Below are 13,666 nucleotides of genomic sequence, written 5' to 3' on the forward strand. Positions count from 1 at the left end.
GAAGTTTATAAAAAGAAATTTAACATAAAAATACCTTCGGCAAACATGTTCACAAAACTACTCCATTTTATGTGCAGTAGTAAAACCAAATGCAATATAGTGAGTGTTGAGCTGGCTGAGAAACTGTGTTGTAGAGTAGAGCACATTCTGCCCTCATGGGGCCTCTTCCCACCCTGTCCACCTTCTAGATTAAAACGAATTTTTTGGGTTTTATTCTATCTTTAGACCTACTCTGCAGATGGTTGAAATAGCAGTAGGTCAAACATATAAGTGACTGGTAATCTGAAGATTTTAAGCATTACTATCAGCTGCTTTTATACTTTAGAGGCTGTTCTTTCCCTATCTTAATTATTTATAAGTAATTATTTTCATGTTAAAGATATCTTTGGAATATCAACGTAGATGATAAGAGGAGACCCCAAAAGATTTACAAGTAGAGTTTATCATGGATTAAAAAAATGGGGGAACTGACAGTATCTGCTACCAAATATGCATCAGCTCTATGTTAATTAGCATGTTATATCAAAAGGTCAGGGAGCTAATTCTTGTTAATTCCTAAAAAGAATATGCTTCAGGGTGGCTTTTATATTTAGTTTTTACCCTAATAAAGCAACATGCTTTGTAGGTAATGTCTTAAAATAAAAAGAAATTTAAAAATTGAGGAGATTTTCTAAGATATTCTAGATACACATGTAAATTTTGGCTTATATTACCCAGATATTTATTTCCATTCTTGAATTCATTTTTGTTGTATCGATCTGACTTTGAGGAACATATATATTAATGATTACTCTTCACATTTAATTTAGAGAGAGAAAATATGAGACACTTCCATATAGAAAATCCCATTATCAGAATATTTAAAATATACATAAATTGGAATAAATACAAATTATCCATGCTGATTAAAAGGGAGTGGGAAGGAAAACAAGGAGCAGATTTATTTGTCCTGGCTTATTCCAACCGTCATGCCTTTTGCATCTGAGTAGAACCAACTTTACAAAATGGAATGGTTTACGTGATTGTGGTTTGTGTCTGTGAAAAGTGTGTGTGGGGGTAGGTTGGGAGGAATGGAGAAGAAAGCAAAGCCGAAGAAGGAAGGAGTGGGAATGAGAGTAAAGGAGAAAGTGGGGGGGGGGCACACACATACCCACCCACCCACACCCATGTAATTCATGGGACGTAAGAAACTATGACGGTGGTATAGATCTGAGGATTATAAATATGAATTCAAACACTTTTGCTCATCTGCAGTTTTAGCAAATCCACCAACTTTGTTATATTTATTCTTCCTTGTGGCTCCTTTTCCATATCAAACACTGGGATTGGACTCCACTTGATGACTTCTAACATTCCTTTCAGTATTAAACAATCAAAATTATTTTTCCAATAAATTTTTGGAAAGCTGAGGAAAAACCAGATAATTTTGCTAGTATAAATATTGTTGAAGTCTTTTATACTCCCAAACAAATAAGAACGAAATTAATAATATATAGAAATAAAGCTACAAAAATATAACCTAAGAAAAATTTAGACTTCTCAGAAAAAAAGTGTAAGTTGTTAGAATGTAATATAAATATAGTCCAGGGTACTTAATTTATAATGCATTCTTAAATAAACATAAAAAGAATGATATCCATACTAGACAAAGTCCATTGGGATGCATGCATTCTTGGATCTGCTGTTTAAGTTGGTATTAGAAATGTTAATCACAAATTAAATCTAAATTTTAAATTATATTGTTGAACTCATTTAAAAGTACTTGAGAGCAAAGGGCTAAAAGTCAAAAAACTACATTTAAAAGATATAGATTGTAGAGTGGTATGGCTATCATGCCAATTAAGAACATCTTTTAATTTTTAATAACCAGTGGTATATGAATGAAAATTAATTTTCATGTAGGGCAATAGATTAAAATTCTATGTACCTTAAAGAAATCTTCAATGCTAAAATTACACTTCTAAATTGAATCAAAAGCAAAAAAAAAAGTGAAATGTTCTTCTTTAATTGAATTAAACTCCACATTGAATAATGTAATCTATTTTTTGTAGATGCTATGTCTCATCTGACACAATTAGATGACTGTTTACTAATGGCCGCAGTGCCAATATTTTCTGGTTATTTTATAAGCAAGTTAATGTGATATTTTGGTCATATCACCAGAATATGTTTGGGTTCTTTATCTCTGAAAAATATTTAAATTTGGAAACAAGATTTGTCAAGCTAATGAAGCTTAAGCTTTAGAGCCTGTCACCTGCATACATTCTTTCCAAAGCCTTGTGAGGGGCCCTACTTTTTTATTTACATGGTTACTTCATATTCTTTTCCTTAAAGAGGCCCTTCTCCAAACTGTGGGAAGTTCAGGTCTTATAAAACTTGGATTTGTTCCACCTAGACAATAAGCTCCTTTCTTCCCATTTACTAGTCTACCAACAGAACTTGGTGGACCTGGAGTCAGAAGACCTAAATTTAAGCCACAGATTTACCCCCAACAAGCTATCAGCCACTAATCTTTCTGTCCAGTTTCTGCTTATGTAAAATGGGAATGATAATATCTCCAGTTAATCTAGAGCTAAAATGAGATAATAACTGTGAAAATCTTTTGAAAATGTATAAATTCTATGCAGAGATTAGATACTATTTTCTAAAATCAGATTCTACTTAGGTATTTTTAAAATCTGAATTTTTTTGGCAGTTTAGATTCTACTATATATACTGTATATATGTTACTCCACACTACCTGTAACTTTTTGGACTTTTTTTCAGATTGTACACAGCACCAACTATCATTTATTCAGTATCTGCCATGTGCCAGGCACATGTACAATATTTTATAAGGATAGTTAATTTATTAATAGTTATTTATATAATATATAATACTTATTTCATTGTGTACCATATAGATTTGAATATAAATAATAAATGATTATAATTATTAACATTCATTAAATACTTATAATTATAATTAAACATAGTTTAAATTTTATAACCTATTGTAGCACCTGTTCCTGTCTCCCTGAGAACAGGGCTCAGGCAGTATAAGTTCCTTGCCCAAAGTCATACAGCTATGGGTAGCACTGCCCAGATTCAAACTCAGGTCTTTGACTCCAAAGTTTATGCTACAGAAGTGTCACTTGGCTCAGGGCTATTCTCTGATATAAGTAAAGCACATAGTTGTACAATCCTGGAGAAAAGATAGTGTGTGTAAGTCTAAAATGTAAATTTTATTGAGTTAAATAACAAGATAAATTCAATTTTTAAAACATAAAGCTATTTTATAATTTCTTCTTAAGGGAAACTATAATATTTTATAATTGTTGTTTGTAAGCTCCATAAAAGCATATTTTATACCCTTTTACAGATTGTTTTGCCTACGTCTTTCTACTTTTTAACTCTTGTGCAATGCTTCAGAAATGAAAAAACATGATCATAAATACGATTTTATTAATAGTTCAGTCATGCCCAAATAAGAACAGTTTCTTTATATTTCTAAATACATAGGCTAGAAATATTCCTTCATTCTAATATGGGATGGAGAAATAATGTAAATTCATTTATGATATAAATAGGTGGGAAAAACTGTCATTTGTTCTTACCAAAATGTGTATATCACTCACCATAAAGTATTTGTTCATTTTACATATACATTTTATTGAAATGCAAGATTTTCACTTCAATGTTACTTCATTTTAATTTTAGAAAAATAGAAATGTTTCACAACATTCTATATATTTCAGATCTAAAAAAAGTGCAGTAAATGCAAATAGCAGCTGCAAGATGTTGGAGACTCCCAAAAGTTTAGCAATGGAAGAAAAAATTATTGTTAATAGCTAGGGCATTTAGAGATGGTATCTTGAATTCTCAAAGAACTGTGGTTTTCTTATATAATGATTAAATTCTAATTTGGTTTGACTGTAAATTCCAGTAAGAGAAGAAATAGTTAATGCTTTGATTACTGATCATTAGGGACCTTATCCTGGGAATTAATCAGAGCATTTTACACAGAAAGGAAACCTATAGGAGTTTCAGTTAGGATTCTCAGCTGGCCTTGTATTGCAGAAAGAATATAAGACACAGAATAAGAATCTAGTCCATTACATGTGAATGGTAAAGCTTACCAAAAATGTAGTCTTCTTTCCAATCCCATGAAGACATTTTTTTTCATTGAACTTTTAAACACCCAACCCACTGAGATAAGGAAGCCCTGTTTGCCACAACTCCCAAACCAATCTTCTCTTACAGGAATTCTCATCATTTGTGCCTTCAAATTAGAGGGAAATTGATGCTTTTCAACAGATGTCCATCTTTGTGCTCAAAGTCCACTCTCAACAAATCTCAATTCAAATCTCATGCTATTTTAAAAATCAGGTTTTAGTTACTTAATCTCCCTCTGAATTGATAATACAAAAATGTGTGTATGTGTGGGGGCAATTTAGATTTTATCAATAGTGTCATCAACATTCTGCTCAACTATTGGTATTCCCACACTTTAAAGAAAAAAAATCTTTAAAAATAAAAACATAAATAAAAATGAAGCACCCAACTCAAAAATCATGCCATATATCCCACCATTAGGCACCTTATTATTGGTGCTCCCCACCCCGTGACTTGATCTCTCCACCCCATCGCCAATGTCAACGAACAAAAAAAAAAATGAGGTCAAACATTGGCAATTGGATGGTTTCTGTAGGATCAACATTTCTTACCCCAATTCATGCAGAACATACCCCATAAACCACTGTTCCAAAGTTGCCTCTACATGGGGGATTCTCCTACCCCAAACACCTAGGCCTACCTGTCTGCCACTTAGAGAGGGAAGAGTGGTGGATTGTGCTGCAACTGGCAATGGAGTACACATGCTCCTTTCCTGCTGGAGGCCACTTATACAACCCCATGCCAGCTGTGGGTCATTCTGGGGGACGGGCATATCTTGGATCTGCTGATCACACCTGGCCCATGGTGTGCAGCAATCGCCAGACAGTCTGGCAGGTTGGAGAGTAATCCCACGCTGGCCCCTTTCCCAGGGGGCTTGGCAGGAGTGATCCTGTGGGAGAAGGAATCTCCATTTTCTGGGAGAAAGAGGAGCACTGTAGCAATACTTTCACTTTATCATTTTTCTACTCTTGATTTTTTTTTCACTCTGGGTAATGCACTTAAAACAACCATCAGAAAATTAGTTTGAACTCTTTGTAATAAAACAGTATCAATATCATGTGAAGCTAATGGGTCACAACTTTTTCACACAATGCAGCATTCATATTACACTATACACTCTATAAGTAGGGCATTGTACTCTAGTCCATTTGGAAGTTGATGGCAGAGGTCAGTGGTTCCTTCCTAAATTTTATGTAAATGAAAGGTAAAATGGTGCTAAATTTAATGTATATGTAATGAACCAGAAAAGTGTGATTTAGTGTAAGATTTCTGTATATTCCGTTCATCATACTTTCATGATGATTTATTTAGAAGTTTGTTTGTGTTCTAATTTGTCCAATAGCTCAATGGCATTGGAAATATTCAAATTAGTCAAAACCAAGTGTTTGAGATTTTTGAAACACATACTGTTTCACCAAAATATAAATAAATCAAATATAAATAAGCATAAAGAAAATGCAATCTAAAGTATAATGAACCTACTCTGATTATAAACAAACCTGACCACATAACACACAAACAGGGCTTCTAAATAACTGTTTGCATTTTATGTTTTCATTGACACATATACCAGAGTACATTAAGCATACTATTTTCTTATTAGATCCTTTGAATATGGATTTTTAGGACTAAGTATGTAGTTTTTGACATTCAGTGAAGTAAAAGAATGAATCAGAGGTCCAGTATAGAATGCATCATCCATTGGTTCTAGATTTAACATATGAAATCTTAAAAGAAGAACTTAAATGCTATAAGGGTCTTTGTTTAGTTTGGCATTGCTTTTTCCAGAAATTCACAAGTTAAAAAAAAATGTTTCTTTGGTTATTAGATAGCACTAACCAAGCATCCAGAAACATTTTTTTAAACTCAAATCTTATCAAAACTATCATTTTGATTTGGGAATCCATTTTGGATTTTCCACAATGATGGAGAGGTAGTCAATTACCTTACTGTCTAAATCTAGTAAGGTTCCAGGGTGTGTTGGTTTAAGAAAAAAGTTTAGAAAATGTGGGAATGAGGGGACAGAAAATAACACATTACACAATTTAGATCTATTAATAGGATGCACATACAATTACTTAGGCAATTAGTCACTCAGAGGGAGAGCTGTTAGTATTCATGATGGAAAAAGTACACAAATAATACTATAAAAGATTAGAGATTCAAGATGTTGCTGTGATGATAATATGAAGATCTGATGTTGATAAAATTTCCTCTGCACTTCAAATTTAAATAATGAAAAAATATAGATTTTAAAATTCCACTTTGTTACTTGACTTAGATTAGTTCCAATAAAAGTTTTTACAAAAGATGTTTGAGGTGAAAAAATTGAATATCACCTGCTACTAGGCACTTGCCTCCTTTAAAACTTGCTTTCTCATTTCAGAAAACTCATAAATTCTTCTCAGATACTCCAGAGACATAAAATCTTTCAGATATTTTAAAGCCAATATAACATATTAATCCATGGTCTCTTCCCTAAATGTATTTTTTGGTCTCATATGGCCTGCCTGGTGCCTTGCTTAGTGATTAGAATAAAACCATTCCAGTATTTCAAAAATGTACTAAGTTGCTTAGGTAAAGCCTATCACTCAGATTCCTTTGTTTGTTTTGGCTTTCTCTCACCTTGAATCTCTTTCATGTTGTTACTCTGTAAGATGGGGTGGTGTATCAAATTTGCTCAGTCAGAATTGGGACATGAGTCTCATTCTGAAGCACACCACTGCTTCTCAGATTACCCTCCTGCTATAATGAAGGAGATGTGAAGATGTAGCTGACCTTCAAGCAGAGGTCACTCAATCTGTCCCAAAATCTATTTTAATCATAACAATGGACAAACAAAAATAATGAGAAGAAAGAAGAAACAAAATGAAAAGTTTCACCTTAACTTTCCCAGCATTTTCGTCATCTTCCTTTTTTTCTTCAAATTCAAAGGCAACAGTCATGCGTTGTTGTCTCTGCTCTTCCCACAGTGTAGGGTTAAAGCTGTCACTGTCTGACTGGAAATCTACAGTTAGATTCCAAAGTATTATTGCTTTTTCTTTTTACATGAGGTGTTATTAATAGAGCTCGGTACACTATGCAAAAAATGGCAATAGGTATACAAACAAGTACAAAAATTTTAAAAAGGGGAAAATAAAGAGAAAGAAAGAAGGAAAGAAAGGAAAAAAGAAGGAAAGAAAGAGAGGGAATAAAATTCCCTTGATATTTGTTACATGGTTTTTTTACATCTTAATTCAAATTCAGCTTTCCTAAGTACATATTAATTATATATTGGGATTGGGAAGTTTTCTAGTGTAGAGAACAGGCTCTCCAAAGGATAATTAATAATAATAATAAAGACAGCTGGACTACACATTTTAAAACATTATTTTTTAAAATCTTCACACTACCACACCAGTGGTAGTACTAATATATCCTCAGTTTGTTAATGAGAAAACTCTAGGTGAATTTTAAGAGAACTGCTCAAAGTTTTACAGCTTCTCTGGGTCAATGCAGGATTCTATTCCATGTCTGTGCGATTACAGAGCCCATACCCATTACTGTAGCCACTAAACTCTATTAGGATTTTATAAAAGATACTACATAACATTGGCTTTTCAGTAAAGTGTGTGAGATTGCAAGCTTTTCTTTTTAGTGTGTGTATGTGGTGGCGGGGGTAATGGAAGGGAGCTTGTTTTTAGGGTAACTTTAAAATTATGGTCTAAAAACTGGTCTAAGTATGTCTCAAATGAACAAGGAAAATAAGTGGCTTATAAATCTTTAATTTATATCAAAATGTAGGCTAATAGTAATATCTTCCTTACCAACATTAATTGTGAAGATCACATGAAAACGCAATACAAGTACTTAGTTTAGGCTAAATTCTTTCCCAAAAGATGCCCTTTATCATATATTTCCTTCTTTGTTGCAAGGGATTCTGAAAATTCATTTATTATACTTCTGCCTGAAAAGCCAAAGGATGACTTACTTAAAGTTCAAGAAAATTTTTCTATTACCAAGTCGTCTTTCCTCAAAGGAAAACATAACAAAACAAAACCAGGCTAATTCCTTAACATCATACACCTTGCCTGACTAGATCTACCTCACTCCCTGCAATAAATAAGGGATTTCATCTGCGAGACAGTATCTCAGAAATGACTAGCAAATCTGAGACTCTTTTCACTTTTCCCTACATTTTTTTGGAAATGAAATATTTTGGTAATCTAGGGATACTAATATGAAAATATAAGTAAAGTTGTATGAATAAAAACAATCCTTCCTTAAGGTCTTTCTTATAGCTTATGTAAACATGGTGCCCTCTCTTGCATAAATTCAAAAGATCAGTTTTACTGAAGTCTTAAAAAAAATGAAAACAATCTTTCCTTTTCCTACTTTTTTAAGTCAAAATGTGAATAAAAATATTCTAAAGTATCCCAAAATGATTCACTTATATTTATAAGTCATAAAGACTAAAGATGTTTATTATAATTATCCCTGAAAATAGATCCATAAACAGATAGTTGCTTTTAAAAGATGCTCTCATTCAAGTCAACTGGGTGGATTTAGTCCATGGGTGCATTAAAGTGGGTTTACTCTTCTAAGTATTACCATTACTGTAAGACTGTAGAAAATATGTGTGGCAGCCTGTTCTGGCTTGGGCTAAGGAGCCGATGCAGAGTTCCAAATGGTAAAGGACAAATCTCTTTCATAAAAATTTTATGAAATTTGTCATCATAAAGGATAGAAGATTTAATTAAAAAAAAAAACGGGGGGGGCGCCTGGGTGGCTCAGTTGGTTAAGCGACTGCCTTCGGCTCAGGTCATGATCCTGGAGTCCCGGATGAGTCCCACATCAGGCTCCCTGCTAGGCAGAGAGTCTGCTTCTCCCTCTGACCCTCCCCCCTCTCATGTGCTCTCTCTCACTCATTCTTTCTCTTTCAAATAAATAAATAAAATCTTTAAAAATTTTTTTTTAAAAATTAAAAAAATGGTTTAGGTTTTCAATAAGTATTTCTATCAGAGCTACTGACATCATTTAGAGAAATTCAACCTGAAAGACAAAGAATGGTCATTATTTTCAAGTCATTTCTTTATGGTTGACTCTTAACATGAAATAATTTGGGGCCTGGGATCACCGGACAAAATGTTTAAATTGTGTCCATGAAACTGGTGAACACAGAGAATAAAACAGTTCATTGAACCTTCCTTAAGGTCTGACTCTTCTTAGCTCCTTTCAGTTAGCTGGATACTACATTTAGTGAACTAGTCATGTCTTGCAATCTACCAAGAGAAGTTGTTCCTAAAAACCAATATTTTCACATAAAATAAGAAGAGGGAGAGTTAGTTTTTGGAATCTTATTTAAAACATTATAGTGTACGTTGATTTTGTATCCTGCAACTTTACTGAGTTCATTTATCAGTTCTAGCAGTTTTTTGGTGGAGTCTTTCAAGTTTTCTATATAGAATATCATGTCCTCTGCAAAAGGTGAAAGTTTGACTTCTTCCTTGCTGATTATGGAAGGTAAGATTTAAGCTTAGGGTTAACCCCTGGATGATTTGTATGTGTTGTGTAATTATTTTTATAGCCTTGCCCATGGGCCAGGATTCCTGTCCAGAGATCAGAATAAAATTAATACGTTTTATCCATTATCATATAAGCATAGGAGAAATTTTTACTGACAATTTACCTTCATCACCACGAGGTTGCTGGGGAAACATGTAGTTAGTCAATACTCTTTGCTTTGTTTCTGGATGGGCTTCAGTTTGTAAAGGGATAAGGGCTTTGGACTAGAAGCAAAGAACATATAAATTAGATTAATAAGATAGCAAATATTAAGAATACTTTTATAGAAGATAGTGGTCAATAGTCTGGCCTCACGGAGCTGAATGGACAATTAAAAGAAAGGCAAGGAAAAAAGTAATGAAATAAGAAAGGATTTCATGAAATAAAACTATTGCTGAGGAATATTCTCAAATTCTAAGGTCTTCATGCTGAGAGTCTCTTTTTCTCTAGTATACTCTTTTACAAAACCTATTCATCTTCACTGGCAATGTCAGTTTTAATCTTAAAGAGATCAAGATGTATTAAATTGTTTCAAATAAGTGAGCTTTTGGTGTGGTTCTATATGCTCATTCATTTTCACAAGCTGCTGCCCTAAAAAGACAAATGGAAATTGCTATCAAATTCATGCTATTCCAAGATCATCTATGAATTTAATTAGATTAAAACATAAGCATTTTTTAAGAGATATTTTTGTAACCAAAGACAGAGTCTACATAAAAATAAACAGTTGTACTTTCTGTATCTGCTCTATCAACAATATATTTCTTATGGATAGTAATGGAATATTACTTAATTTGATTTTAGAAATATTATTTCTGAAGGGAGTTTTAGAACTCTGATATTATATGCTATACATATAAATATATTGGAAATGATGATACCTAATGTTTAAAAAATCCACTTATTTCATGACATTTATCAACAGGAGTGAAGCACAAAGGGGATTTGGGATACCAACTTGTCTCATGAAACTGAGTCAGAAACACATTAAATCATGGTTCTAAATAAAAGTTAAATGATGCAGTCACTGTTCAGTTCATTCTCCCACAAGAAGAATAAATCATGATATTAGTGGATGTTTTTTCACAATGCAAGACTGTAGCATTGACTGTTCCATTAGCATAGCTCACATTGAATCCAAAAATGATTTATTTATAATTATATATTAATGCCTTAAAAAATCTATAGTTCATTGATAAGATTTGAATTTGAATGACAATCTAATTTTTTTTTACTCAGCAGATGGAAGCAAGTGCTATAATGACTGTAGGAATACAAACATTCTAGCACTTATATTTTGTAGAGATTTATTTTTTCGCAGAAGTAGCCCAATACCTAGAAGTCTGAACAATTCATTTACCAATAAGTCTGCTTTTATGCTCAGGAAATAGTGATAAGAAACTAAATTCAAGATGATTTGTTTTCATTTGGCTATTCATATTTGGGAATAGGTGTTTCAAAATTTTAGGATTATAAGAAAAAAGTAAAAAAGACCAATAAACTATGTCAAAATTGTCTATAACCAGTTTTTTCCTGGTGGCAAATCAGATGTCTTCAACTGTTTCTTGTTATTTTCCTTATTAAAGTTATTCATTAACACTCAATTACTGATTCAATTATAATCTACTTTAGTGAGTATAAAAAATAATATCAAACCAATTTCACAGAAAGTACTGAAAATAGTTCCAAAAAAGATCTGAAAACTTCTTGTATAAAGTTTTAGAATTAAGTTGATTATAATTAACAGTATAAAAAAATCATGTAGGATAATAATTCCCTCCATGGGAATTGTGTTAATGATTTGTTATTCTTTATCTTCAGAGATATAATTAGAGAATGTTCCTGAGGACATACATGGACTACTTAGAAATCAAAAGGTATAAAAATGATCATTTTGTGTATTAGATCTCTGAGAATGAAGTAAATGCTAAATCGGAGTGTTTAAAGAAGGTGGGGATTATAGTACTCAATATATTGTCTGTAGCAATGAAATACATACTTGAATTGCTATCGTTACAAAAATCTCTCTTCTAGAAGATAAAGAATCTATATTTTGTAGTAATTGTCAAGGGTATCTACTGGGAATAAGTTAGTAATTCAAAGTTTTAATTAGAGTTTATCTTAATAAATAAAATAAATCAGGTAATAAAAGTTTTTACCTGATTGTCAGAAAGCCACAAAGCTGCAAGCTCTTTAAGTTTGGTAAATGAGAATGGTAAATTCTTCAATCTGCAAAAACAAGAAAATTCTAATAGCATGGGTGAAGATGGATATAGTTCATTTTTATGAAGAATTATTTAAAATAATGTAACTTATTCATTTCATTCTTCCCTCCAATTCTTTCTCTTCAGTAGTCTGAGCAATCTTTAAAAAGTGAAAATTTCCTGCTTACAACTCTTGAAATGCTTCCTATTATATCTAGGATAAAATCCAAAATTGTTAACATGCCTTGTCAAACGTTACAAGATCTGGCCCCCCGGGCCTCTCCAGAAGCTTCTGTGACTCTTTTCCTGATTTAAGTCTTCCCAGTGCCACTGACAGGCCTCCTCTATCAGCCCACTACGAGGATTAGTCAAACTTTTCTCTCTGAAATATTCTTTCTCCCCAGCTTCACTGAACTAAATCCCACATGTCCTTTAGTTCTCACCTTGAATGTCATTTTCTCAAACAGGCTTTTCCTGACTCTTCATTTAAATTACTTTCCCCAATGTAGTCTCAAAGCACCTTATATTTTCTCTGATGGAACATACCATAGTTTATAGTTATATATTTATTTTTGTGATTACTTTTTTATTGGCTGATATCCCCACAAAACTGTTGCCTCAATGATGGGAAGGGGTCATGTCTGTCACACTACTAAAGGTATCTACAGCTCCCAATGTTACATTGACTCCTGAAAGCGTGTCCTTTTGTTCTCTCACCCTTTGTATATTGTGTAGTAAATATTCCAAGAGGGAATCTTAAAAAATGCATTTTGACATACATGAAGTTTGGCATCAGCTTTGGTATTCAATCGAAATGATCTAGTTTTGGCTTCAGCCTTTGGAAGACCAAATCGCCAAATGCCTACTTAAACATGCTATCTGATATCCGTGAGATTGTTCATGATGAATGAATTGTGATTACATAGGTTACCATCATAATTACTCAGCAAAGTGCTAATACAATCAAGGATGCTGATGGATTTATTGTTAATTTCTGCATATTCACTTTTGAATATAGATACACATTTTAGATAGAACTTGGAATAAAAATTTCAGGAACTCTTTCAGCCAATTGATGAGTATATACATTTTGATAATGGAAATGGAAAATGTTACAATAATTAATAAGGATTATGGAAGTAATTTGATATGTAAAAGCAGTTAAACATTTTCAAATAATTTAATAAGTATGAAAAGATAGTGACAGCCAATACAAATATCAACAGTGTGTATTAGCCAGATAACTTTGGGAAGAATATAATAACCTCTCTGAGCTCATAAATATTTATAAAACAAATAAGAATATAAAGAGTAACAGAAACTAACATATCATAATTCTCTTTTTATAGAATAATTTGTTATATTAGTATTTATAACATGAAACCAAATTACATAAAAACTGTTTGTAGTTTTTAGTTATTTAATTTCATTTAAGCCAGGAATTATGAAGTAAGTTCTTACGGGAAGAATTTCTCACATCATATGGAGGTGAATTAAAAGCAGAATATGAATTCTGCCACCTCAAAATTACAGAGGGGGAAATTTCCAGAATCATATACAATAAATGTATGATAAATCATCAGTTCAGTTATAAATATAAAGTATAAAGAAAAGAAAGAAACTGTTAGAGAAGGATGAGTTACACTCATTTCTCCTTGCTCTTCCAGTAACCTGCATTGAAAGTGAGCCTCTGTTTAATATCACAAATGTGCAATAAATTGACTATAGAAGCAATCTTGCAGTTGACAGTGCAAAGGAATAAT

The 13,666-nt window shown here is 32.5% G+C and overlaps 1 protein-coding gene across 6 annotated transcripts in view; it reads right to left on the bottom strand.

Moving 5' to 3' along the window:
* LRRC7 (leucine rich repeat containing 7) overlaps positions 1-13,666 on the bottom strand; it is a 933,028-nt gene that overhangs the window by 95,728 nt on the left and 823,634 nt on the right. For all 6 annotated transcript variants that reach the window (XM_073896539.1, XM_073896538.1, XM_073896541.1 and 3 more), the window contains 4 exons: positions 11,859-11,928; positions 9,824-9,923; positions 7,038-7,162; positions 4,796-5,044 (listed from right to left, as the gene is read on the bottom strand). In XM_073896539.1, the coding sequence (XP_073752640.1) occupies positions 4,796-5,044; positions 7,038-7,162; positions 9,824-9,923; positions 11,859-11,928 (544 nt within the window). The remainder of the gene's footprint in view (positions 1-4,795; positions 5,045-7,037; positions 7,163-9,823; positions 9,924-11,858; positions 11,929-13,666) is intronic.

The sequence above is a fragment of the Callorhinus ursinus genome, unplaced genomic scaffold (assembly GCF_003265705.2).
Source record: "Callorhinus ursinus isolate GAN/ISIS: 27379988/994484 unplaced genomic scaffold, GSC_fseal_2.0 scaffold9, whole genome shotgun sequence".
Taxonomy (NCBI): domain Eukaryota; kingdom Metazoa; phylum Chordata; class Mammalia; order Carnivora; family Otariidae; genus Callorhinus; species Callorhinus ursinus.